The 27200-nt window shown below is 56.4% G+C and overlaps 1 protein-coding gene and 2 gene segments (V, D, J or C); all 3 read left to right on the top strand.

The window, feature by feature from the left end:
* LOC102863484 (anionic trypsin-like) overlaps positions 1-1294 on the top strand; it is a 3817-nt gene extending 2523 nt beyond the window's left edge. Inside the window, exons 3-5 of the mRNA XM_006887172.1 lie at positions 165-418; positions 680-816; positions 1145-1294. Of these exons, the coding sequence (XP_006887234.1) occupies positions 165-418; positions 680-816; positions 1145-1294 (541 nt within the window). The remainder of the gene's footprint in view (positions 1-164; positions 419-679; positions 817-1144) is intronic.
* LOC102868916 overlaps positions 1-13442 on the top strand; it is a 28351-nt gene extending 14909 nt beyond the window's left edge. The window contains 5 exon segments of the C gene segment in view: positions 9977-10013; positions 12286-12672; positions 12953-12970; positions 13068-13174; positions 13422-13442. Of these exon segments, the coding sequence occupies positions 9977-10013; positions 12286-12672; positions 12953-12970; positions 13068-13174; positions 13422-13442 (570 nt within the window).
* Positions 13443-19777: 6335 nt separating this feature from the next.
* Positions 19778-24928, top strand: LOC102869313. The segment is given in 7 exon segments: positions 19778-19835; positions 20603-20795; positions 20893-21065; positions 23823-24209; positions 24490-24507; positions 24605-24711; positions 24908-24928. Coding segments are annotated over 7 exon segments (957 nt in total).
* Positions 24929-27200: the final 2272 nt, after the last annotated feature.

Raw genomic sequence — 27200 nt, forward strand, 5'->3', positions numbered from 1 at the left:
TCCACCTTCACCTCCACCTTCCCTGGAACAGGAAGTCTGTGCCTCCCCTCTGTGCTGATCTGTCACCTTGTGGAGCCCCATCACCCTGGAGAGAGTAGAAGCCCAGGAGAACTTGCTATCCCTTACCTGACAGCCGAATTCAGGTGTGTTCCCTCCCCTGGCAGCCGAATTCAGGTGCGGCTGGGCGAGCACAACATCGACGTCCTTGAGGGAGATGAGCAGTTCATCAACTCCGCCAAGGTCATCCGTCACCCCGGCTACAGCAGCTGGACCCTGGACAATGACATCATGCTGATTAAGCTCAACTCTAGAGCTGCCATCAACACTCGAGTGTCCACTGTGGCCCTGCCCTCTGCCTGCGCCCCTGCTGGCACCCAGTGCCTCATCTCCGGCTGGGGCAACACGCTCAGCTCTGGTGGTGAGTGAGCCCCCCTTCCCCTCCCCTCCAGCTTGCAGCATCCCCAGCTCCACCCACACAGGCTTGCATGGAGTCACCAGAGCTGCTGTCCCATCCAGCTCCCGCTCTGGTCACCAGTGGGGAGGGACATGCAGAGACCCCTCTGACGGGAACACAGCTCACAACCCTAAGTGGGCTGTGCTGAGAAAGGAGATAGTGCCCACAGTTGCCTGGGGGCTCCATCCTGATGTCCACGTCTCCTCACGCTCCCCCAACCTCTAGTCAACTACCCTGAGCTGCTGCAGTGCCTGGTCGCGCCCCTGCTGAGCCATGAAGAGTGTGAGGCCTCCTACCCCGGAGAGATCACAGACAACATGGTCTGCGCTGGCTTCCTGGAGGGCGGCAAGGACTCCTGCCAGGTGAGACCCCCAGCATCCAGGAGAGGTTAAGAAGCAGGCTGGGGCTCCTCCAGGTCAGGGCACAGCTGGACCGAATATCCTGGGCCCCTCTCTGTGGACAGTCAGACTAGGATACAGCCCATCGCCCACCCCACCCCCAGGTACAGTCAGATTAGGATATTGTCCACCATCTGCCCTACAGTCAGACTGGAAATCCTGCATTCATTTCACAGTCAGGCTAGAATTCCTGTCCACCCAGACATAATCAGACTAGGATACAGCCCCCTCTGCGCACAGTCAGACGGGAGCCCTGCCCCCTCCTGACATGCACACCTGGCCTCTCCCTCAGGGTGACTCTGGTGGCCCCGTGGTCTGCAATGGAGAGCTGCAGGGCATTGTGTCCTGGGGCTACGGCTGTGCCCAGAAGAACAGGCCTGGTGTCTACACCAAGGTCTGCAACTTCGTGGACTGGATCCAGGACACCATGGCCGCCAACTGAGCCCCCTCCCTGTTCCACTGCAACAATAAAACACCTGCTTCGACGCTCGTCTCTGCCTGCTTCCTCCTCCTCGCGCAGGCCACCTGTGGGAGCTGGGGAGTAGACAGTGACCATGCTCACCCCAAATCCTTGCTCAACACTGTTAGAGAGTGAACACAACTATGTTCGGACTTGAGCCTCCTGGTCTCACCTGACACGGGCAGCCTCACACCCCAGCAAACACACCCGCTCCCACCAGCCCACAGCCCCTCCCGGCAGGCGCCCTGGTGAGGGTCTCAGCGGCGTAAGGCGCTTCAGGAGTAGCTTCTTGTGCACCCAAAGCACACAAAGCTCCTCCCGTCACGGTCGGTTCCTCAGCGTCCTGTGGCGCAGAGCAGGACTTCCCCATGGGCTGCCCAGGACTGTGGTCTTTACTGCCCCACTGTTCCCCACGCAGCAGCTGATGGGTTCAGACTACTGACAGCAGCTAGGCCTTAACCACTGCTTCACCAGGGCTTGTCTAGTCAGGCACCAGGCACAGCTGTCGGCACCTGACCTGTCCAACCACGGCTGCTGTCCACACCTGACCTGTCCAGCCATGGCTGCTGTCCACATCATGTTTGCTAGGCACTGTAAGGATAGACTTGCCCCATGGGCCAGTGTGTCATCATGTGGTGGCTTGTGCACTGCTGGACACCATGTCACTCAGGGTGGGCTGGTTTTAGTGGAGCATCCAGACTAAGACAGAGCAGGAAGAAAGGCCTGGCTACTGAACCAGCCAGAGAAGCCCCATGGGTCAAGGGCTCTGACCCCCAGGAGTCAGGGACATGGCACCCAGCTCTGCCCAGGCACTGGCCCCCAGGGGTCAGGGGCATGGCATCCAGCTAAGCCCAGACACTGGTCCCCAGGAGTCAGGAGCGTGGCACTCAGCTCTGCCCAGGCACTGACCCCCAGAAGTCAGAGGCGTGGCATCCAGCTATGCCCAGGCACTGTCACAAGCTTCCTACGTGTGGTCCCACTCAGTCCTCACAATAACCCTTCAGGGAGTGTCCTGTCCGCACATTAAAGGGGCAGATTGAGGCTCACCAGGGGCTTGCACCTGTCCATGCAGCAGACAGGTCGAGCTGGAAACAGGGCAGTTCGGACTAGACTGCTGAAGGGGAGTCACAGCACAGAGTGGGGGCCTCAGCCAGCATGTCTACCAGGATGCAAGTTCCAATCCAAGCTCTGCCTTGTCCGTGTGTGACTGTGACCGGGGTTACAATTCTACACAGGTTCCACATACAAGAATATTGTGGGTTGAGTTCAGGCTGATGTCCGAGTTCCCCGAGGTAAGTGAACAGGCTTCGGGAATCCCACCACCAGCTCTGTGCCCACCACCAGCTCACCGCTGAGCCGCCCGGCCTCCCCCAGCCACCCCACACCTGCACCTCCTCACTGCCAGGGGCCCAGATGCTGCGGCCTGAAAAGTGAGCCAATGCTGCCCTCTGCTGCCCGTATTGAGCCTATCTTGGCGCAGCGCCTGAGTGGTGGGCCTTCCTGCCCTGGGCACCCGGACCAAGTGGTCTGTGGACCCAAAGAGGCCGCAGTATCCGCACAGAGCAGCGTTCCGTGAGGTCGGCCGGCGTGGCACCACGTTCTGCTCAAACAAATCAACGGAAGGAAACATACTCAGTGTAAAAACTGACGGGGAAGGGGGAGAGTCAGGAGCCCTGTGGCTTAGTGGTAAGGAACTGCTCTACCAGCGTAAAGTTCAATCTCCTTCCATGTGATTTACGGCCTCAAAAACTCCACCGGAGGGCCAGCTTTGAGTGAGCTCCAATTCTATGGCACATAACGAGACAGGAAACCATGACAGAGTTGACCAAAAGATGGTGAAATCGATGACCGTGCCTCTGCACGCACTGGATGATGAAGGGTCTGCCCACTCACAGAAGCGACTAGTGGCCTTTTGCCTCAGCTGATGGTCCAAGGCTCTTCTCTGTCACTGTCCATAAGATGCCAGGGGCTGTCCTATCTCCTCCTGTGCTGAGTGGCCCTGTGTGCAAAGCCCTGCCCAGCCCTGTGCCCACATCATTGTCATGTCTGAGCCCCACTATGGCAGCTACCGTGTCCACCCACCTCACTGAGGAACGTCCTCTTTTTTGGTGACCCTGTACTCTGGTGGCATAGTGGTCAGGAGCTGTACTGCGATCCAAGGTTTGTGTTTCAAACCCATGGGAGATGGACTTTCTCCCTCCATACGGTTTACAGCCTCCGGAGGCCTCTCTAAACCCACTGGGGCAGCTAGGGGTCGGTTCCTACTTCATGGCATGCAACAACAATGACAACTCCTACTCTACTAACTACGATGTCCTTCCTTACAAGCACATCAAAAATACGTGAGACCACGTCCTGTCACCCTCACACAGAAGGCGTCTCCCATCCGCACGTCTTTCACCAGACCTCCCGTTGGTCCAGAGACCATTCAACATTCTTCGCCCAGCACTACACTCTCCGGTCTTCCTTATTCCTTTTTTTTAAATTCATTTTATCATTTGTGTGTGTGTGTAACCTCAAATCAGATCTGACTGGTACAGGAGGAGATTGCCCCTCCTTCTCCAGCAGAGCATCTGGTGAATTTGAACCACACATCTCTGTGATTGCAGTGCAGCTTCTTGCCACTAGGCCACCACAGCCCACTGGTCTACCTAAGTCTTGTTCCAGTTTTCACATGTGTATGAGGCAATCAGCAATGCCAGGGCTTGAATCTGTTCAAGTGAACACAGTCTCTGGTTTAGTCAACAGAAGGAAGCACTCCTTAAAGCATCTGATCATTCACAAACTCGACAGGACACGGGTTTCCACAGCGGCCACAACAACCAGGCACGTGTGAGCCCACAAAGTGACAGCTTTACTCTGGAGCACTTTAAAGGGCTGCATAATGAGTTTTAACATGACAAACAGAAAGCCACTCATTTTTTTGTGCCCTAAATTCAAAGAGCCTTGACCTCACACCCTGTTTGGGATGCGCTGGACGTTACAGGCATCCTCTGGGCTCCCTGGGGGCCCAGCCTGATTCTCACTAGTGACTTCGGGTCATCTTCTGTTTGCTTGATTTTATCTATACCATCAGGTTAGAGATCCAAACTTGACACTTTGACTCAAAACAGTGTCAGGACTACCAGAAACCTGCATTTTCCACAAGCCCCCAGGAGCCTGGGGCCCACTGAGCAAAGCCGGGCACAGAGGACAATTTCTTGAGCTTCTCCACCGTCTCTTTGCACAGACAGTGTGACTGTGGATCCGCTCAGGGGAGCCCCTTGCGTATGCTGTCGGTGGATGGAGGCAGAGAGCAAAGCCCTGCCTGGTTCCATCATCCTCACATCTCCGCTTTTAACCACAGTCTTTGCGATGAGTAAGCGGTCTGCAGCACAAAATCCTGCCGGGGGTGCACTGGTGCAGTGATGACAACAGCCCAGGGAGGACCAGGGCTTGTGAAGGCGGAGCAGCTCGGACAGGGTCTCATTCTGTGTGTAAGGGGTCGCTGCCAGTCACCACGTCCCTAACAGGATGGTTTAAGGATGTAGTCTTCCTGGAAGGAAAAAAATTACTTTGTAAAACAGATATTTCACTCCATTTGGTGGAGCTCTGACAACCTCGTGGGTGAGGAGTTGCTATCAAGCCAAGACAAGCAGCTCGAATCCACCAGCTGCTGCCCGGAGGAAACGGACAGTCTCCTCCTGGGTGATTCACAGCCTCTGAAAAGCCGCCGGAGGGCCAGCCAGGCGCAGGTCAGGTGACACATAATAACAACTGTTTCCAGCACCATGACACATAATAGTAACAACTGTTTTTAGGTAGTGGATGATTTTTGGTTATAATTTAAAGCATCATTTGTTTGATTTTTGTTTCTATTTAAAAACTGTTCTTACTTGAATTTTTTTTAACAGAAAATGTATTTGTGTGGTTAAAAAATGGAAGCAATAAAGCAAAGCTGTCACTGAGCGGGGTTCGGCCCTGTGCCTCCTCTCTGAATAACTCCTCCCGCGGATCTCATTTTTTTTATTCTTTTTTAGTGTTTCTTTGTGCAGAATTGAGAAACCGAAGTGTATGTTCTCAGAGCCCCACCTCCGCCAGGCAAACCCCAGCCAGCAGCTTGCCGTTCACAGACCAGTGCCACACGCTGAGATCTTTCCAGAGATAGAAAGCTTCCTCGTTCTTTACGGGGTTGGACAATATTCCCTCGTGTGGATTTATTACACTGTTTGCATCCTGTCCTCCTGGGTGTGGGGGATATTTGTGTTCTTCCCATTGCTTTGCCATTTCAAATCATGCAAATATTTGTCACGCTTTTTAGTTTCCCATTTGTGTGAAAACATATTTGCAGGAATGAATTTCCTCCCGGTGGAACCCCCTGGCTGGAGAAGTAGGGGCGCATGCCATTCTCTCAGCTATTTCCAAATTCCTCTCCACAGCGGCTTCATCTCCTCGCTTTGCCTCCTGCCAGCAGACCACTTGGAAGAGGGTTTATTTCACACAAAGGTTCCAGCACAGCAGTTCGTTCTCTTCTGAGGCTCTGTTAATCAAATTCCTGGAAGGCCATTGCTCACAGCAGTTTTACTTTGTGAGATGGTGTAGGCTGTAGGGAGCTCCCTGGAGGCTCCTCTGGACAAATGCGGTCAGTCCCTGCCTGTGCCCATTACAGCCTCAGAGGCCCAAGGGGGGATCAGCCGTGAGCAGGTTCCCACCGGACAGCAGGGAATTTTTCGAGCCGGTTAAGCTCTGTCTGGGTCTCTTCCTCCCTGCGTCTTTTGTGCTTTGTTATTTTTATTGACATGCTGGGTCATTTTATCATTGGCTTCTAGGTGTGTGGCATGTCAGAAAGCCCAGCCCTGGTGATAAGAATTGCTATTATCTTCCCCAGGTTGTGATTTACCTGTTGATTTTGTTCATACTTGTCTCTGTCACTATGTCATCCTTAGGCTCCCTGCTAACCTGGTGTGTTACAGGCTGCTAACCAAAAGGTGACCGGTTCAAGTCCACCACCAGGTGGAATGAGCCAGGCCCCTCCAGTGGAGACGCAGGAGCCACTGAATTGGAACTTGGAGTGGGGGTGGGGGCTTGTGTGGTCAAATTTCTCTTTTTTGTTTTCTTCTAGATTTTTAAGCCGTGGTTTGAAAGGTCAGCTCTAACTTGGCAATGAAAGAGTTTTCTGTATCTTTGAGCACTTTGATGGGTTTTTCCCTCAACAAGGTCTCGCCCTGCTGGTGATCTCTGGGTGCACAATGTGTGGAGTTGATCAAGCACGGCCTTCTTCTAGGCCTGCCTGGTTCACTGAACATCATTTATTTTAAAAGTCCACCTTGGCAGGGGGAGGGGTGGGCAGGGAGAAAAGTGCAACAATGAATGAAATCCAAAGCCTCTGTAAATGTTCATTAAAATTAATAATAATTAAAAAATATGAGAAGAAAAAAGTCCACTTTGGTGTCACTGCTCAGGCACTTGTTGGTGCAGTGGTCAGAGCTCTCAGGATCGAAAGGTCGGTGACGTGAGCCACCAGTCTCTCCGTGAGAAGGACGAAGCCGTCTGCCTCTGTGAAGACCCGTGGCCTCGGGAATCCCGCGGGCAGCTCTGCTCTGTCCTGTGGCTGCTGCGAGTGCAAAGCTGCTCCACAGCCACACGTTCGCTGGTTTGATTCATTTCAGGACTCAGGGCCCCAGAGGAGGCCGGGTGGGTCCACTCCCCAGGGAAAATCAGGTGGGTCCACTCCCCAGGGGAGGCTGGGACAGGTCCACTCCCCAGGGGAGGCCAGGAAGGGTCAACTCCCCAGCAGAGGCCAGGATGGATCCACTCCCCAGGGGAAGACTGGACAGGTCCACTTCCCAGGGGAAGCCAAGATGAGTCCACTGTCCACCAGAAACCAGGACAGGTTTACTCCCCAGCAGAAGCCAGGACAAGTCCACTCCCCAGAAGTGGGAACAGGTCCATTCTCCTGCCAAAGTGGGGGGATGTCCACACTCAACCAAATGGAGAATGTTTCCACACTCCAACCTAGATGAGGCCAGTGTCCATCCCCAGCTGAGGTGGGGGTGTCCACGATCCAGGATGAGGGGATTCCCCCTCACCCGTGGGATGGCGCGTCAGAAATGCTCCACGTGGCTCCGTGTCAAAGGTGTGTGGAAGGAGGGCGTCAGGCAGCTCTGTGAAGTCCTTCTGCCCTCAGGACCGCTGGGGACAGCTGGCAGCAAGTCCACTCAACTCCACCTGATGGGCGGTGGGCTCTGGGCAGACACGGAGCCCAGCAAGGATGGGCTCAGGACACACACCCTGCCCACCCCGAGGCCAACCCCAGCATGCACCCATCCCCTCAAGCCTGCACTCAGCCCCGCCCCCAAAACACACAATCGGCTGGACAAGCCCACACCCACATGTATTCCCACCCCTGATGCATGCTCACTGCTGGACAAGCCCCAGGTCCCCCAGCTTCTGGTCGCACCCCCAGAGAACTCAGACCTCACCCGCCCCTGGAGGCACAGATGGAGCTGAGAGGACAGAGTCATACTCAGAGAGGGGTCTGAACGTCACAAGGCATGGCCGAATCCCCGCAGAGAGGGGTCTGAACGTCACAAGGCATGGCCGTATCCCGCAGAGAGGGGTCTGAACGTCACAAGGCATGGCCGTGTCCCCGCAGAGAGGGGTCTGAACATCATGAGGCGTGGCCGTGTCCCTGCAGCGCTGCACCGTCAGCCAGGATGGGGGGTGCTCTCTGTGATGGGCTCCCCAGTGATACCCGCAGATGAGGCGTCACGAGAAAAGCAGCCCCCAGTAGTCACGTCAGCCTCTCAGGTCTGAGGCCGAGGCCAGCCGGCAGCAGGGCGCCCGCACCACGTCCGCCGCCTCTCCCACAGTGACTCCCCTCAAAGGAGCAGCTGGCTGGTGGTTTCTTGGCTCTGGAGCCGTTTTTGTACAAAGTTGCAACGTTGTGGGGACAGGGGGCCACGGTGATTCAACTCAACGAGAGGCCTTTACAGAAACCTCCTAGCCCAGCCTATGGCCCAGGCCTCTTTGGGTCGCACCCCCGGACAGCTGGAGCAGAACCACCACCTCCCTCCCCTGTGACAGTGGGGCTGAGGGTCAGGACAGGCCGTGGACACCTGTGCGGGGGAGAGGATGCAGCTCCAGAGAGAATGTTGGACATCACAGGAGGAGGACCACATCTCAGCAGTCCTCTGTCCCTGCCTCGCTAGGGCTGGGCAGTCAAGGGCCAGTGCCCAGAGAGCAACAGGGACAGAAGACAAGAGCACACAGACGTCAAGAGTGAGGCTTGGGGCCATGCGGCCCTGGCATCTCTGCAGGCCACCTGCCCAGCCTTCTCAAGGGACCTTGGTACAGACACCAAACAGACTCAAGTCCAGCTCCAGGGCCTGGAGACGAAAGGAACTGCCAACACCCTTTCTGGAAGGGTCTGTCTTGTAAAGCACGGGGTGCGTGGTGCCCAGGAAAGGCTTGCCCCCACCCCTTATCCAGGCCCCTTTCCCTCTGGCCCCCTGATGCTGTGTGAACACTCAGCTCTTTTTCGGTGAAGGCACGAAGCTCACTGTCATAGGTAAGGCTCTGGTTCCACCCCCAGACCCCTGCGGGGCTTTTCAGAGTGGCCATGTCCTGGTGTGCTAACTATGATCTGACCTTTGGACCTGGGACCAAGCTAACAGTTGTAGGTAAGTCTAGGGGGCCCCGGGAAGGGGGCAGGCTCCCAGTGCAGGAACACGGGAGGGACTGAGGGAGGCGAGCCCAGCCTGTGAAGCCCTGGAACCCAGCAGACAGGAGATGAAGTCCCCTCCACGGAGGCCGGCTGTGCTTGTTCCCAGCTGTGTGGGCCCTGGGGCTCCGTGGGAGATATTGGGGACCCTGAAATCAGTGATGACTTTCTGAAGGGAGACCTGGAGGTCCCCACTTCCCCCAAGCCCAGCAGAGCTCTCAGCTTGCAGACATGAGTTTTGAAGTGGCCCTGGGGGGCTGTGTTCTGGAAACACCCTCTATTTCGGGCAGGGCACTCGCCTCAGTGTCATTGGTGAGTGAACGGGGCCCCGGAGGTCCGGGGGAGCCATTGAGTCTTCAGCAGGATAGTGTGAACTTGGTCTTGCAGACAGGGCCATGGCCTCAATAAGCTGTCATCTCATGGGTGGTCACACCAAGCTTGAGACAGGTCGTGTCCCCAGAGCAGGGCCACTTGACCATCTCTGTCCTCCAAAGACATAAGACAGACCAGGTGGCCTCTGCGTGCAGGGGCCCAGGCTGATCCGAGCCTCTGATCACACACTGTTGGTCACCCCGCTGCCACCCTGACACCCTGCACAGCCCTGGTTGACCTGGGCTGGAGGAGTGCGGGGCGGGACGCGTTTTCCTGCGGGTCTTTAACACTGTGGCCAACGAAAAACTGTTCTTTGGTGGCGGAACCAAACTCTCTGTCCTGGGTAAGGAGCCTGCGTGGCCGGTCAGTGCCTGTGGGACCCCTGGGAAGGACCAGGGACCAAGGACATGGCCAAGAGACTGAGGTCAGGGAGGGGGATGTGCTAGAACCCCCAGAGCCCCACAGGGGACAGGTGGAGGGTCTGGTGGAAATGGAGTCTTGGTGGGGGACAGCTGGGGGGTCGGTGGAAGCAGAGGCCCCCTCTGCTGGGTTTGCAGCAGGGCCCTGTGCTGTGTGCCAACCAGGGGCAGCAGTACTTTGGAGAGGGCACACGGCTCTCCGTCCTCGGTGAGGCTCAGGGCAGGGCAGGGGCGCGAAGCTGGGTGTGGGCCTCTCATGGAGGGGCACTGAGTGGTCACTTTTGTCTCCTCTGTCCCTGGTGCTTCTCCGTCACCTTGGTGCAGAAAGCAGGAGGGAGTTCTCTCCTGAGTTGTCCCTGCAATTGGCCACTCACTGCCCTTCTGGTAAGGGTGTGGTTCTGCCCTCAGTCCCCTCTGTCCCTCTGTCCTTATTCTGTCCTCTGTCCTCTCTGTCCCTCCGCCACCACTGTCTCTGCTGTCTCAGGCTGTCCTCCTAGCTGCATCCCTGCTCCCAGTCTCAGGGGTCCCTGAGGACCAAGCCTGCCCCAGGTGGTCCACAGTGGGTTTTACCACGGCTGTCCTCCACTGTGGCCAATAACTCGCCCCTCAATTTTGGGTCAGGAACCAGACTCACGGTGACAGGTATGGGGCTCCCTCCTGGCCAGGGTTGGAGACGGGCACCATAGCCAGTCCTGGGGAGGGCACTGGTGTGAGGCAGGAGGAGAGAAGCACTGCCAGCAGCCCCTCTGTCCATCCAATCACCCCTCACAGGCAACCCGCTGGCCTCTGGCTGCTCTTCAGGGCTGTCCCGCTGTCCCCGAGTCCCTTCTCTGAGCGTGGATTCCTGTTCCTCCTCACATCTGTCCTGTGCCCCAGGCTCCATTTCAACCACCTGTCACTGTTCCCAGCAGCCCCTCTCAGTATGCCTCGACCTGTGACCTGTGTTCCGCTCCCCTCTCGCTTCTCTTCCTCCTTCTCCGCACCCCAACCTTCGTTTTCCTTGAGTGGCTGGTGATGTTGGGGTGCCAACCAAAATCAGTGGATAAAACCCACCCGCTGCTACTGAGGAGGCTATGGGCAGTCTGCCCCTGCAGAGGCTCACAGCCTTGGGAGGCCTGTGGGGGTCAGGGGGCAGTGGGCTGGGGGCATGGAGGAGCTGGGGGACAGTGAAGGAGGGCTGGTGACATGGGCACTTTAGGGGGCATGTGGACCTTGTGAGGGCAAAAGGCTGTCACAGCCCTGGGTTAGGGGGTGGGTCTGGGGGCCACAGGGAAAGGCTGACAACCCTGTTATGACTGGGACCCCACCTCCAGCTCCCAGAGCCTCAGCCTTTAGGATTTGCGTTAGAATGGCCGGGTAAGGAGGCTGCTTCTGAGGTAAGGGGCCCCTCACCACTAACCCTCCATCCGTGTACTGAGAGGAAGAGTGCCAGCCTGGGCAATGGGACCAGGGCTGTGGAGGTGTCAGGCTGGATTCCCCCTCCCCAGCTCTGTCCTCACACATCTGTGGAGTCCACAGGAGAGGGCACCATCAGATGCACCAGGCCCAGCACCCAGCTTCAACTGGCCGATGGGATGGATATGCTGGCAGAGGGCAGAGAGGCATTTTTGGGTGCAGAGGGCGAGTGTAGAGGGGAACCTCCCAGGTGCCGGGAGAACGTGGAGGAGGAACATCCAGGGCACAGGGGAGACCATGGAGGGGGAAAGCCTGGGGCACAGGAAACAGTGTGGAGGGGGACCGTCCTGGATGCAGGGGGGAGACATCCTAGGTGCAGGGGACAGTGTGGAGGGGGACCGTCCTGGGTGCAGGGGGGGACATCGTAGGTGCAGGGGACAGTGTGGAGGGGGACCGTCCTGGATGCAGGGGAAAGGAGCTGGTTTTGAGGAGAATTTCTTCTAAGATGGGGCTTCTCCAAAACAGACAAGCACATGCATCTGGAGAAGTGGGAGGTTGACATTAGAAAAAATGGCTCCTTCCTGGGCTCCCATTGCTGGTGGGCGCTGCAGGGTGCGTGGGTGCTCTGTGAGCAGCAACACCCCACCCCTGTGGAAGTCTGAGGGGTGGACAGTGAGGGAGAGTGGGCCTGGAGCAGTGGGCATCAGGCAGGTCCTTCTCGGGAGAGCCAGCCAGGATGTGGTGAGAGGATTATAGGCCAGGAAGAAATTGAGACATCTCACCTCCCTGAAGAGCCGGGCAGTGTCCATGGGCAGCTAGTAAGGTGGGCACAGGGGAGAATGACAGGAGGGGATGGGACAGTGACCATGGGCAGACCCTGCTGCTGGGGCCGTGTGATGGGCTTGTCCCGTGCCCCCTCACACACAAACACACACATAAGCTGCTCACACTCAAACATGAGCACACATTCACACACGTGTCCATACCTACAGGTGATCACACACTTACAAACATGGGTGTTGTCACAGACACAGACACCCACAGGGACAGGCCTGCATACTCTGACCAGTCTGCCTCTTCCTCAGAGAACCTGGACAAGGTGAAAGCACCACAGGTGACCATCTTCGAGCCCTCCCCGGCCGAGATCTCCAGCACTCAGAAGGCCACACTCGTGTGTCTGGCCACCGGCTTCTACCCTGACCACGTGGAGCTGAGCTGGTGGGTGAACGGCAAAGAGGCCATCAGCGGGGTCAGCACGGACCCCCAGCCCCGCCAGGAGCAGCCCGGCAGCCAGGGCTCCCCCTACGCTCTGAGCAGCCGCCTGAGGGTGGAGGCCGCCTTCTGGCACAACCCCAGGAACCACTTCCGCTGCCAGGTCCAGTTCTACGGCGTGGACGAGGACCAAGAGTGGGACCTGTCCACACCCAAGCCTGTCACCCAGAAAATCAACGCTGAGGCCTGGGGCCGAGCAGGTGGGGCCTGGGGATGAGAGGTGGGCATGTCTGACCAACCAGAGCGGGCAGGGGGCAGGGAGGGACCGAGGACAGGCTGACCACTGGGATGAGGACAGAGAGGCTGAACTTAGAACAAGGGGAGGGGAGGTCAGCTTAGTGCAAGAGGACATGTTCCCCACAAGCGCTCCTGTCCTGGGGTTCTGCCCTGGCACTGGAGGGGGTACACCAGGCCAGGCTGTCTGGGGAGGGCCTGTCTGACTGTCTGTGTTGACAATGCACCTCCTCCCTTCTCTTTCAGACTGTGGCTTCACCTCGGGTAAGTGACCCCATCCCCCACCACATACAGTGGGAAGTGAGTGAGGTTGTGGGGGCAGGGCAGGGCCACTTACTCACAGTCTGTCCCCTCCCCCCAGTGTCCTACAAGCAGGGGCTCCTCTCGGCCACTGTCCTCTATGAGGTCCTGCTGGGGAAGGCTGCCCTGTATGCCGTGCTGGTCAGCGCCCTGGTGCTGGTGGCCATGGTAAGGGGCTGAGGGGGGGTTCTGGGAGGGAAGGGTGAAACTCTCTCTGGGGTACAGAAGGTCTGGAAGAGGATCAGAAGTGGACAATAGGGGAGGTCACCTACATGCTAGGAAGCCCAGAGGCAAGTCTGTGTGGGACCATGGGAGGCTGCTGGCAAAGGCTGACTACTGGACACTGCGAACCTCACTCTGTCCTCTCTTCCCTCATCTGTCCTGGCTTCTGTAACCCCCACTCTCTCCTCTTCAGATCAAGAAGAAGGACCCCTGAAGCCATCCCTGGGGGGAGGCCAGGGTCCTGTCCTTACGTCCAGCAGGCGGCTGTGCCCACACCCTGCTCAACCCCGTTCCCACCCAGAACAGCCCGCCTGGACCCTCACTGCCATGACCCATGACCCAGGACGCCGCTAGCGAGCCCACATGCACCCGACCAAACCAATAAACTGTTCTGCTCGGCTCCACCGCCCTGTCTGACTTCTCCCCTGCCCTCCCTTAGCCCCTCAACCCGGCTGTGCACAGGAGAGGAGCTCCTGGGTGGGGGATGGTCCTGGTGACTGACTTCTCTCACCTGTGAAGTCTGAAAGATGGTGATGGATGCCAAGGGGCTGCTCAGGAAGAGCCCAGAAAGGCGGGGTATTGGACAGGAATGTCTGCACCAAGCTATGGGCCCAGGGCCCGGCATGTCCACGGGTGGACACCTGCGTCCTGCAGCTTCTCACCAAGCATGGCACCCCGTTCCCCTAAGGGGCAGCAAGCCCACAGCTGGAATGTTCACTTTGCAGAGCAGCTGCATCTCCCAGTTTACACTCGTCTCCCTGGTGGACTGCACAGACTTGACAACATCCCAGCGCTCCCAGGGACATAGAAAGTGATGTCCATTCACGCTGGGGGTCAGCTCTAGTTCTGTAGTCTCTGTTGCCAGGTTAGGGTCATGGGGAAGCACCCCAAAGGCCTCCTGTTCAGCACATATCTCGTCTCTCCCTAAGTCCCCTCAGGAAATCTGCCTTCAGCCCCCTAGAATAGCCTCTTGCCCTGGACTGATGCTTCATCTCCTCCCTAGGGGCCTGGCTCTCCTGGACTCAGCTCAGACCACCTCCTGGCCCTCAGTGCCCCTTACCCTTCAGACCAGGTGTCCCTTTTCTGTTGTACAGTGCCCTGGGCATGTCTCCTTCATGACCTTCATCACACATGATGGACGGTGACCCTTCCACCTGCTGACACTCCCCCTCAACCATAAGCCCCTTGATGACAGAGTGTGGGTGAGCGCAGGACCCACAGGTATATAATGCAGTGTGGTCCAGTCACAGGTAGGAAGAAGTTATTTTTGAAGATATGAGTTAAGGAGACCTCCCTGAGGAAGAGTGACCCCGGGAGCATCCCAGAGTAGTCTCTCCCTTCCCCCCAGAGTCTCTCGGTGCTGCAGCACACATGTGTATATTCAAGTGTCCACGTCTGTGTCCATGTTCAAATGCACGCATCACCCCAATGTGTTACCACTGATATTCACAAAGACAAAGACCCAAGAGTCACAGTCCCCAGGAAGTTCACATATTCACAGGCGAGAAGGGCGGACAGAAGCAGCAGAAGCACAAGGTTACGCCTGGGAGTAGCGGGAGGTCTTTACAGCAGTCAGCGTTCTGGAAGAGGTCACTGGTTGCCGGGGCTCAGGAGGAAGGCAGCGAGGATGAGGTGGAGAAGAGGGCTTGACTCAGGCAGTGACGCAGGACGCAGGAATGGCAGACACGGGACAGGATGCATTTCTCAGAACAGAGTATAACTGTAGAATGAACCCTGAGGTAACTGATAACCAAACCCAAACGCAGCTGCCACTGCCAATGTCCACTCTCAGCAACCCTGAAGGACAGAGCGGTCAGCCCCATCATGTCCCTCAGCACGGTATCCCTCCAGGAGTCGCCTGGCCTGGCTTACTCCAACGCAGCTGCTAGTAGACTCGAACCATCACTCTTCAGGTTAGCAGCCATGCATGTAACCACTGCATCACCAGGGTTCCAGATATCAATTGTCAATTTTGGTTTTGTTGTTAGGTGTCAAATTCACAGCAATGCTATGTGGGGTGGGGGGTGGTTGTTGTCATGTGCTGTCAAATCATTTGCGACTCATAGCGACCCTAGTACAGACCCTAAGCTCTGAACTCCACTGTATCCTGAGACAACCTAATTGTTGTCTCTGACACACCTACCATTACGCCAGTCACTGACTAAATCCATCTCATTGAGGGTCTTCCTCTCTTGCACTGTCCCTCCACCCTCTCAAGCATGATGTCCCTCTCCAATGACTGGTCCCTCCTTGCAACATGTCCAAAGTATGTCAGATAAAGCTTCAGAATCCTTGCCTTCAAGTAGCAGCCTGGCTTCACCCTCTCCAAGATGAACCTGTTTGTTTTCCTAGCAGTCCATGGTATACTCGGTACTCTTCTCCAGCACCAAAGTTCAAAGGCATCAATTCTCCTATCATCCCTAGTCATTGGCCAGCTTTCTGACACATAGCAAGTAACTGTGAAGACCATGGTGCACCTTAGTCTCTAGAATGACATTGTTGCTCTTCAGTAGTCTAGAGAGGTGCCTGACAGCAGACTTTCCTAATGCAATTTGTCTTTTGATTTCCTGGCTGCTGGTACCAAGAGTGTTGATTGTGGAGCCAAGCAAACTGAAGCTGTCAACAATTCTCAATCTTTTCACCACCTATCTTGATGCTGTCAATTGGCCCTGTGGTGAGAATCTTTGTTTTCTTGATGTTGAGCTTCAATCCATATTAACAAACCGTGGCTGACTCTGAGAAGAATGGGAATCCTAGAAAACTTGATTGTGCTCATGCAAAACCTATACTTGGACCAAAAGGCAGTTGCCAGAACAGAGCAAGGAAACTCTGTATGGTTCAAAATTGGGAAGGGTATATGCCAGGGATGTGTCCTGTCTCCATACCTTTTCAATCTATACGCAGAACAGATCATCCAGGAGGCTGGGCTCTATGAGGAGGAATGTGGCATCAGGATTGGGGGAAGATTCATCAACAATCTGTGTTACGTAGATGACACAAACCTGCTTGTTGAAACATAGAAGGACCTAAAGCACCTGCTGCAGAAGGTCAAGGACTGCAGCCTTCAGTATGGATTGAATCTCAGAAACGCTGTGTGAGTGGTACAAATAAAAGCTTTCCTGGTCCTGTACCATCATAACAATCGGTACTGTGCTTAAGTCCTTTGCTGCAGGCACTGCATAAACCCATCTGACTAAGGGTCTTCCTCTATTTTGCTGACTCTCTATTTTTCCAGACATTCAATCTGGATTCAGAAGAGGCTGTGGAAAGAGAGACATCAACACTGATTTCAGTTTGAACTTAGAAATCCCTGAACAAGTGATTGTGCTCAGACAGAACCTGAACATACAGTCTGTACGTAGAACAAGAAGAGTTATTCAGATAGAACACAGAGACACAGCGTGTTTAAAGACAGGAAAAGTGTGCACCAGAGTTGAATCCTTTCTCCACACCTAGTCAGTCTGTGTGCTGACATGACTTGAAAGGAGGCACTATATTCAGAAGAACATGACACCAAATTGAAAGAAGACTCACTGAAGACCTACATTAGTCAGATGACAAAAGCCTTGCTTGCAGAAAGTGGAGAGGACTTGAAGCACTTACTGCAGAGGATCAAAGTTTTAGCTTTCAATATAGATTATATCTTAACAGTAAAAATATGCAAATCATCACTGCTAGATCAATCGACAAAACCTTGATCGATGGAGGAAAGATTGACATGACCAAGACTTCATTTTCCTTGAGTCTACGATCAACAACCATGGTAGTGTCAGTCGAGAAATCAAGACTCGTTGCGCTGGGAAAATCAGCTGCCGAGCACCTCTCCAAAGAGCCAAAGAGCAGGGATGTCAATTTAAAGACTAAGGTCCACCTTGCCCAACTCGTGGTATTTTCAATTGCTTCAGAGGCATGTGAAAGTTGAGTGATGAGTAAAACAGAATTGATGGTGTTTTGAATTATGATCTTGATGGAGAGTACTGAATACACTAGGTAATACAAAAGAACAAGCCAGTCTTTCTTGGAGGAATTGCAGCCATGGTACTCCTTAGAGGCAAGGATGATGAAACTTTCCCTCACATACTTTTAACATGTTGCCAAGACTTCAGCCCTTGAAGAAACATGTCTTGCTTGGGAAGGTGGAAGGTCAGCAAAAGAGATAGAGACCCTCGAGGAGATGGAGCAGACAATGAGCGCGACTGTGGGGGTGGGCATGATGGGGTGAGAGGATGGAGCGGCACAAGGCCGGGTTTCTGCGTCGTCCAGAGAGTCACTGTGAGTGGTGGACGAGCCACTGTCCAGGACAGCTCTGCTCTTCCAAGCACAACGTCCTTCTCCAGGGATTCACTCTTCTTGATAATACGTTCAAAGTCCGCGAGACAAAGTCTCATCATCCTAGTTTCTAATAAGCATTGTGGCTCCAGTTCTTCCAAAACAAGTTTGTTTTAAAAGTTTGGCTTTGGGGTGGTTTTTTTTTTTAAGAATTTTTTTTTAGATGTTGTGCTTTATTTTTTTTTATTAATTTCGATAAACATTTACAGAGATTTTGGATTTCCATTCATTCATTGTTGCACTTTTCTCCCCGCCCACACCACCCTCACCCCCAGTTTGTGCTTCTCTTTGAAAAGTAAAAGAAAAATTCCTTCATTAGTATACAATCCCCCTGCACCTCCCCACCCCCACCCTGAGTATACTCCACTCTGCAACCTTCATTCCGGACTTTTATGATAATCATAATGCCCTAAAATATATTCCTTTTAAACTATTCTCTCCCTCATTGGTTTCAATGCAGTATCCATAATTCATCCAGTTTTTCTCATTCTTAACCCCAACCCTGATGTCAATCTCATTCTACAGCAGTGGTACTATGCAGTGTTTGTCCTTTTGTGACTGAGATATTTCACTCAGCATAATGTTCTCGAGGGTCGTGTGTGTGTACTGTCAATTTGGATCTGATTGGTACAGGAGGAGATTGTCCCTCCTTCTCCAGCAGAGTATCTGGTGGATTTGAACCATGTACCTCTGGTATTGCAGTGCAGCTTCCTTCCACTAGGCAGTTTATAACAGTCTATCTATCTTGACTTTAGATACTAACAATGTAACCATACTGAGTCATTGATTGTGGCAAATAAGCCACACGAATGTCAGATGTTATTAGCAGGAGAAACTCTATAGAGGGGGTGAGGGGCATGTCCTTCCCCGCTGTCCAGTTGTTCTGTAGGGGGGAGGGGTTTGTGCGGGGAGAAGGGTGCAACAATGAATGAATGGAATTCCAAAATCTCTGTAGATGTTCATTGAAATGAAAAATAAACAAGCTAAATTAAAAAAAAAGGCAAAATCAATTCAACACACATGGGGTCAGAGGCCAGCCCTCCACTTTTGGCAGGAAAACCCAGAAAAGGTTCAAGGGTGTGACTAATTCATCAAAGGAAGCCTTGATCTTGGCTGTCCACCCAGGAAAGGGTCTAGCCAGTCAGGGGCATGAAATAAACTCCAGAAGACGAGTCAAAGTGGTCGGGTGCTCTGGGACTAGGTTCAAAAGGAAACGCATATGAGGCTGGAGAGAGAATGGCTGCCCCTCCCCAAAAAAATATGAGCTGGAATTCCCAAAGCTAGTGTCAAGCTAGGCACACAGTAGGTGTCCATCTGGAAGGGCAAAGTGACAAATGACAAGTGAATGGATGAACGAGGACAAGATTTCACTCCGGAAGTCAGGGTTTCTGGAGGCTTGTCTTCAGTCAGAGGGAGGTTTGCTGTCACCTGTTCTGTGGGTTTGCTGTCAGGCTTCTGCCCCTGGCCCCGCCCCTGTCTCTCTATAAATGACAGTCAGTGTGGGGGCCCATGCAAATGCCACCCCAGCAAGGAGGCCTGCAGAGTGTTCGCCTCAGGTGGTGCGCCTGCAGGAGGGGCCTCCCTGCCCGCCCACTCCCAGCCCCCAGCCTCTCCCACTGCCTCTCCCTGGCACCTCAGTTGCACCAACCGCTGCCACCTGGTCTTCCTGCTCCTGCCTGGTGGTGGGGGATGTGGGAGAGGTGGCATTTTTGTTCTTGGGTGTAACATTGTGGGACTGGGGGGGGCACAGTGATTCAAGTAAAGGAAGAGCTTTTACAAAAAGTCTTCCCTGAGAAACACCCCACCAGTCCAGGGGTGCAGCTCCAGGTGGGAGCAGTCCCATCCTGGATGAGGTCAGCCTCTGACTTTCCCTTCTCTGACCCAAGGGGAGGCTTGAACCCCAATGGGGAACTCGGAACCAGCACTGCTAATAGACCCTCCCTCCACCTCACACAGGCTGTGCTTAAGAAAATAACAACCAGGAGCTCTGGTGGCCTAGTGGCAAGAAGCTGCATTGCAATCCCAGAGGTATGGGGTTTGAATCCACCAGATGCTCTGCTGGAGAAGGGGTGCAATCTCCTCCTGTACCAGTCAGATCTGATTTGATGGTACACACACACAAAATGATAACATAAAATTTAAAAAAAGAGAGAGAGAGAAAATAACAACCCTGAGGGAATGATGTGGTCCCTGAGCTCCGCTCCAACTCCCAGGACGTTCATGGTCAGCAGAACAGATCCTGCCAGCCTGGGCGAGCCTGGGCCGCAGCTCCTGCTGGGTGGGGTGCAGGCTGCAGCCACTGCCTGAGTCCATCTCACACGACTCCCTCTTTCACACTGGCCCTCCATTTCACCAGGCATGAAGGTGCCCCACCTTTCCAGGAAAGGACACTGAGGTCAGAGGGGTCACAACTGGGACAAGAGAAAGAAGCAGAGACAACTGCAGCTCCCCACCCCCAGCCCCTGTCCCCAGTGCCATGGTCACCAGCAGAGTCCAGGTCCAGAATATTGTCCCCACGCCAAGCTGGCTCCCTGAAAATGAGGGGCCTGGTGGACATCCAGCTGGCTCTGCTCAGCTCATTCCGGACTAGGGCAAGAGAACGCCCCTCGGGATGGAGAAGGCTGCCCCATGCTCCAGGGAGGCCCAGGGAGGGGGATTCTTGATACCCCCTTTTCACACTGTGCTCCTATAACGAGCAGTTCTTTGGGCAAGGCACGAGGCTCACGGTCCTGGGTAAGACAGTGCTGCTGAGGGTGGCGGTGGCAGGGGCTGGTCACCTGGTTGGGCCCTGAACCCCAGGACTGCGGGGGGGGGGGATCTGGCTGCGGTTTGCGCCGTGCACCCCGAGGCTGTGTGAGCACCTCTCAGCTCTTCTTTGGGAAGGGGCGAAGCTGGTCGTTCTGGGTAAGGAAGGGCCAGGGTCCTGGAGGCTTCTGGGCGGGTGGGCAGAGGAGTCTGCGGCCCTGGGTCCAGGGCCTGTGGAAAACGCAGGACAGAGGGATGGCGCCCCCAGTTTTTGTCCGGTGCTCCCCATCTGTGACACAGAAACCCAGTATTTCGGTGCTGGCACCCGGCTGACCGTCCTGGGTGAGCGGGGGCCCTGGGGACGGGGTGGGAGCGGGGGGTCTGCGCGGGCCTGGCGGGGGTGGCCAGGGGTCCGGCTGGTTTCTGCACGGAGCCCGCGGGCCGTGAGCGGAGGCGCAGACCTTCGGCACGGGCACCCGGCTGACCGTCCTGGGTGAGCGCAGGGCCGAGGGGCGCCGCCACTGCTTGGCGGGGAGGCCGGGCTTCGAGGCGCGGGTCGCTGAGGGACTGAGGTTCTGGGGGGTTGGCAGGGCCAGGGGGCTTCTGCCGTGTCGTGTCGGAGGAGACCCCAGCTGGTTCCGGGCGGCGGGAGGTGCTGTGCCGGGGCGGCGACGGCAGGGGCGCGCGGGGTTTGCACACTGCGCGGGGGCCCTGTGCTCCTATGAGCAGCACTTCGGCGGCGGCACCAGGCTCACTGTCATAGGTGAGGTCGGGCGGTGTCCACCTGGGACCCGTGCGGTCCCCCGGGAGGGGCTAGGCCGCTGGGGAGGCGGCCCCCGGGGGACAGTCCGCGCCTGACTTGCCGCTGCCTCTCCGAGGTGCCAGGGCGCGGGGCTGGCGCTTACAGGACCTTGGGTCTCCTTTCCCGAGGGACCTGGGAGGGATTGGCCGGCGGGGGGGGGGGGTGAGCAGATCTGGGGACGAGGTGGGAGGGCTGGGGGCGCTCCTCCGGGAGGGACAGCAGGGACAGACTGGCAGGGCAGGGGTCCGCAGGCCCGTGCTCCACCGCGCCAAGGACAGATGTGAGGAAGGGGGATTGTGACCTTGAGCAGGGATGGGGGACAAAGGAGGACACGCAGGATGGGAGAAAGGGGAGGAGACAGGCCCAGAAGGGAGTCTGCCAGGGAAGACTGGACACTCGCCTGAGCCTGCGCGGGTTGCTGTGTTCTGGCTCCAGCCCTTTCTGGGGCCCTGGTGGTCTGAAAGGGGAAGTGCCTGGGTTAAGGCTGGTGGTGGGAGCTGGGGGGGGGGGGGTGTTGCTTCCCTAAAGGTTACAGCACAGAAACCCAGGGGGCCGATCCTCCACCCCAGAACTGCGTCCCCTCCTCAGCGTCAGCAAAGCCAGGTCTGGTCCCGTGAGTTCAGGGGTCCCTCTGCATGGGTACACCCTGCCTGGACTCCCCCCTCCCAGGGACCTCTGTAGCCTGGGGCACAGGAGTCCTGCTGTCACAAAGCCACACTGAAATGCGGTCTCTGCCCACGTGTGGGGGACAATCCTCAGGGAGGTGTGAGACTTGCGGTCCCAGGGCACAGACATCACCTGCACCAGGCCTCTGGTCGGAGGTGGCACTTAGCCACCTGACCATAGCAGTGGGGCAGAGCCCTCAGAGCCACCAGAGCGGCAGCCTGGTCCTCAGTGGGGACTGGTCATTGAGTGGGATCACAGAGGGGCAGGTGCAGGGGGACCCCAGGCTCCGGACGGCTGGGACTCTGCCATCCACACAAGCCTGGATGCCCCACCGTGTTCTTTCCTGCTCAGTGTCCTGAGCTCCTCACGCCACACGGTCACTGTTGTTGAGGGTCAGGGGTCAGTCCACTGTGGGGGTGGGGAGATGCCTGCTGCTCCCTCCCCCACCTGCCCTGCACTGGGTGGGGGAGGGGAGGGGGACAGGATTTGGGAAATGGGGGCAAGGACTGTGTCTGTGGGAGAGCTGAGCCGGAAGTGGGCAGAACGACTTCTAGTCTCACGCAAGCAGGATGCGGGGGCCAGGACATGCTGATGTCCCAGCTGTGCCCACAGGGACCCAGCCCCACAGGGTCACAGAGGCCCGAGGGACAGCTGAGGAGCAGATAGGCCTTCTGAATAGGGCAGTGGGATCCTGCCTCTGTCTGTCACCAGGCTTCCCCGTCAGCATGGAGGAGAGGTACAGAGGCCAGGACGCCCTGTTTGCACAGCCAGGGCTGAGTGTGTGTCAGGAGAGCGCAGGAGGGGCACGGTCCCTGGGGTCCCTGCAGGCCCGCTGTTCTCAGATCCAGGCCCTGCAGTGACCAGGATGAAAGATGGGCCAATGACGCTGACTGTCCTCCTTGGTCCACCAGCCAGCAAAGACCTGTGGGCACTGCAGCAGTTAGTGGGACACGAGGGGGCTGACATGAGAAGACACAGACCCCAATACCTCTGCGGTCCCAGCTGACCATCACCTTGTGGGAGCCTCACTTAAAAATCACCAAGAAATCCAAGATGGCAGCACAGAGCTTGGCTCCGAGCTGGGGCCACTGTGGGACTGTAGGGACCATGCCCATCGAGCTGACCCTGGACGAGGTCATGCCAAGAGAGATGGGAAGTGCCCCTTAGGCCAGCACTGCCTCGGATCCCAGGCTAGACGGGGTGCTCATAAAAGGACGAGATGTCCTCATTGGAACAGAATTGTCAGAAACAGGACAGGCCCCCAGGAAGGGACCTGTCCAAGAGGAGGCCCAGTGAGTGTGGGCTGAGGCCTGAGGTGCCAGGGAGGACACTGAGACTGCGCAGAGAGCCAGGCCTGGTGACCAAGGTGGAGAGGAAGCTCGCTCAGGGAAGTGCTAGTATCAGGAGGGGCCAGGGGAGCGTGCAGGGTCCCCATGCAAGACAAGGGAGGCCACCTGCACAGCTGAGGTCTAGGGAGGCAGTGGGCACGTGGTACGTGGTGGTATGTGGAGTGGACAGAGCATTCTGCAAGTGTGTGCCCAGGAGGTAGGAGGACAAGGGCAGGGCAGTGTCTCAGGACAGACAGGCTACTACTCAGACTGTGTTGGGATGTGACACCACACACATGCCTCACATGCATCCACACAAACACACAGACGCCGACACACATGATCGTACAGACACACACAGACACACTCACATCCACAGAAACACAGACGCTGACACAAATGATCATACATATATACACACAGATACAACTCACATCCACAGAAACACACAGACACACACAACACACATGATCATACAGACACACTCACATCCACAGATACACAGTGACACACATGATTGTACAGACACACTCACATCCACTGATACACATGGATGCTGACACACATAAACACACACTCACACACAACACAGACTTTCACTGCACAGGACATGCAGACAGGCACACTGCACACACGTTCACATGCTCAGTGTGTGCCCATGTCTGTGCTGCCCCTACCCACCCCAGAACCCCCACATGCTCTGACCAGTCTGCCTCTTCCTCAGAGAACCTGGACAAGGTGAAAGCACCACAGGTGACCATCTTTGAGCCCTCCCCGGCCGAGATCTCCAGCACTCAGAAGGCCACACTCGTGTGTCTGGCCACCGGCTTCTACCCTGACCACGTGGAGCTGAGCTGGTGGGTGAACGGCAAAGAGGCCATCAGCGGGGTCAGCACGGACCCCCAGCCCCGCCAGGAGCAGCCCGGCAGCCAGGGCTCCCCCTACGCTCTGAGCAGCCGCCTGAGGGTGGAGGCCGCCTTCTGGCACAACCCCAGGAACCACTTCCGCTGCCAGGTCCAGTTCTACGGCGTGGACGAGGACCAAGAGTGGGACCTGTCCACACCCAAGCCTGTCACCCAGAAAATCAACGCTGAGGCCTGGGGCCGAGCAGGTGGGGCCTGGGGATGAGAGGTGGGCATGTCTGACCAACCAGAGCGGGCAGGGGGCAGGGAGGGACCGAGGACAGGCTGACCACTGGGATGAGGACAGAGAGGCTGAACTTAGAACAAGGGGAGGGGAGGTCAGCTTAGTGCAAGAGGACATGTTCCCCACAAGCGCTCCTGTCCTGGGGTTCTGCCCTGGCACTGGAGGGGGTACACCAGGCCAGGCTGTCTGGGGAGGGCCTGTCTGACTGTCTGTGTTGACAATGCACCTCCTCCCTTCTCTTTCAGACTGTGGCTTCACCTCGGGTAAGTGACCCCATCCCCCACCACATACAGTGGGAAGTGAGTGAGGTTGTGGGGGCAGGGCAGGGCCACTTACTCACAGTCTGTCCCCTCCCCCCAGTGTCCTACAAGCAGGGGCTCCTCTCGGCCACTGTCCTCTATGAGGTCCTGCTGGGGAAGGCTGCCCTGTATGCCGTGCTGGTCAGCGCCCTGGTGCTGGTGGCCATGGTAAGGGGAGAGGGCGGGGGCCTTCTGGGAAGAAGGGGTGAAATTCTATTTGGGTACAGGGGACCCCAATCTGGTAATACAGCCCTTGGTTGCTGTGGCATTGGCGTGGTGATGGGAGCAGTAGCACTCCTGGGCCAGGCCTCCTGGTTCAAGGCTTGGCTCAGCCCTGGGCTCTGAACTGCCTTCTCCTGCTCAGGTCAAGAAGAAGGACTTGTGAGCAAAGCTGTCCCATGTGCTGCAGAGGGAGTCTGCACCTCGCACTGTCACTGGGTCCCCTCACCCTGCGCTCCCGGACACCTCACTCCTTCCTGAGCCTCTTAGCTTCCCTGAGACCCGGCTCCCAGCCCTGAACCCTGAGCCCTAAACAGAGGAACCAATAAAAGCTGTAAAGGCCCCCAGCCTGGCCGTGTCTCAGGGTCTTGGGGCAGGGAGCTGCCCACCCTCCGTGTATGGAATATGTGGACTGTGTGGGACGGGGTTCTGGTCAGTTCAGCTTCCTCAGATCCTTCCTCGCTGTGGCCCGAAATCCCAATGTCCAGACTGCCATCTGGGCCCAGAGTCCCATGTCCACCTAAAGGGGGGTTGGGCTAGGTGGCCCCTTCAGAGGAAGAATGAGTGCACAGGAGCCCGGCCTGCCCAGCACAGGACGGATTGCCTGGCCAGCCATCAGGTTCAGAGGACAGTGTCCGCTTGGCAGGTGTCGCCTGAACCAGGTGACATCCACTCTGACCTGCGATGGCCTCGTATGTGCATGCACGTGTGTGTGTGTGTGCGCACATGTGCGTGCACTTGCATGCGTGTACGTGTGTGTGCATCTGTGTCAGGGTGGGAGGAATCCGTCACCAGGCCTTTCCTCTGAGGTACCTCTGCACGGATCTGAACCACCCACCTTTCAGTTAACAGCTGAGTGACCTAACTAATGCACCTCCCAGGAACCCCTAAGGGAGACAGGAAATGGATGTCTTAAGTCTGGACAAGAGGGACCCCCCCCCCCCAGGCAGGGCTCATGGGGGCTGTGGAGGACACTCCCTGAGGACAGGCAGGCCACCCCAGTGCCGTGTGGTCGTGGTCCACTGGGCAGGGAGACAGTTCACTTTTATGGGGCTTCTGCAGCAAGTTTGGGACCCATTTCGGGGGCCTGGGAAGAGAAGGAAGGTGACAGAGAAGAAGGAAGAAAACCATGAGAGCCTCATCAAGTCGCTGCGGAGGGAAGTCAGGAGGGAGCTGGGCGAGATGGGAGTGAGGGAGGGCAGGGCTGGGAGGCGGGTAGAGGTGGCATACTGCGGGGTGTCCAGCAGAGACTGGCCAAGGGCAGCACTGGGAGGTGGGCAGAGTGACATCCTGCAAGATGTCCAGCATTGACAGGCCAAGGGCAGAGAGGGCAGGGCTGGGGTGCAGAGCAGGCATCCTGAGTAGAGACAGGAGGACGGGCCCAGGCGAGGTGGCCTTCAGCCTCCTGCCCAGACATCAGGACTGGCCTGAGTCGGGCCTCCGTGGACTCAGGTGGACCTGGGCACAGATGGCTGGGGTTCAAGGTGGCTGTGGGGACATGCCTTTCCTAAGAGCAAAAGGGCACCAGCAGCTCAGACGCTGAGATGAAAGAGGGTAGCACAAGACACCCCCAAAACCAGACACGTGGCCACTCCCCATGGGGACTCAGACGGGCATTCTGTGCACAGTGACCCGCTAGAATGGAGGGGCACTAAAAGCAGTTCCCCTCTCCCTGAGCCATCAACCTGCTCTGGCCCCCAGATAGGTCTAGTTTTACCCCCAAGAAGAAACTGTGGGCAGCTGTAGGACAGGGCGAGGCCGGCTATACCGTCCCTGAGACCCAGAACCTGTAAGATGGCCTGGTCCCGTGACAGGGATGGCGGACGCTCAGGCCAGGGCAGGGGGAACGGCCTCCACAGTCACACAGCACAGGAAGAGAAGGGCATGTCCACGTGGCTGTGCAGCCCACGGCTGAGGCTGCCTGAGTCACGGTCACTGTCCCCTGCCCAGAAGAACTTTCACTTCAGCACCATTGTACCTCAAGGCCCCCTGGCTCTCCTGCCATGCACAGCTATGGGTGAGGAGCCCTTCTGGGCCATCCATGGACAAAGGGCCTCCTCTCCCTCCTCCGGAAGTGTGTCCATTATGAAAGGTCAGTTTTGACACACGGGGACGGCAGAGTGAACACATGCCAGGTCTGTGCCCTCCTCACAGTTGCTATGCTTGAGGCCATGATTGCCAAGGTGACAATCCGCTGAATCTTTGTGTGTTTTTCTTTCCCTTTTTGACCCTCTGGGATTTTTTTTTGTCTTTTATTTTTATTTTATTAATTTTAATAGACATTTACAGAGGTTTTGGATTTCCATTCATTCATTGCCGCACTTTTCTCCCTGCCCACCCCTCCCCACCAGTTCGCTCCCCTCTCCGAAAAGAAAAAGAAAAAAAAAATTCCTTCATTAGTATACAATTCCCCCATCCCTTCCCCCCCACCCCCCACC

This window comes from Elephantulus edwardii, unplaced genomic scaffold, assembly GCF_000299155.1.
Source record: "Elephantulus edwardii isolate Elephantulus edwardi_28Jun2011 unplaced genomic scaffold, EleEdw1.0 scaffold00055, whole genome shotgun sequence".
Classification (NCBI taxonomy): domain Eukaryota; kingdom Metazoa; phylum Chordata; class Mammalia; order Macroscelidea; family Macroscelididae; genus Elephantulus; species Elephantulus edwardii.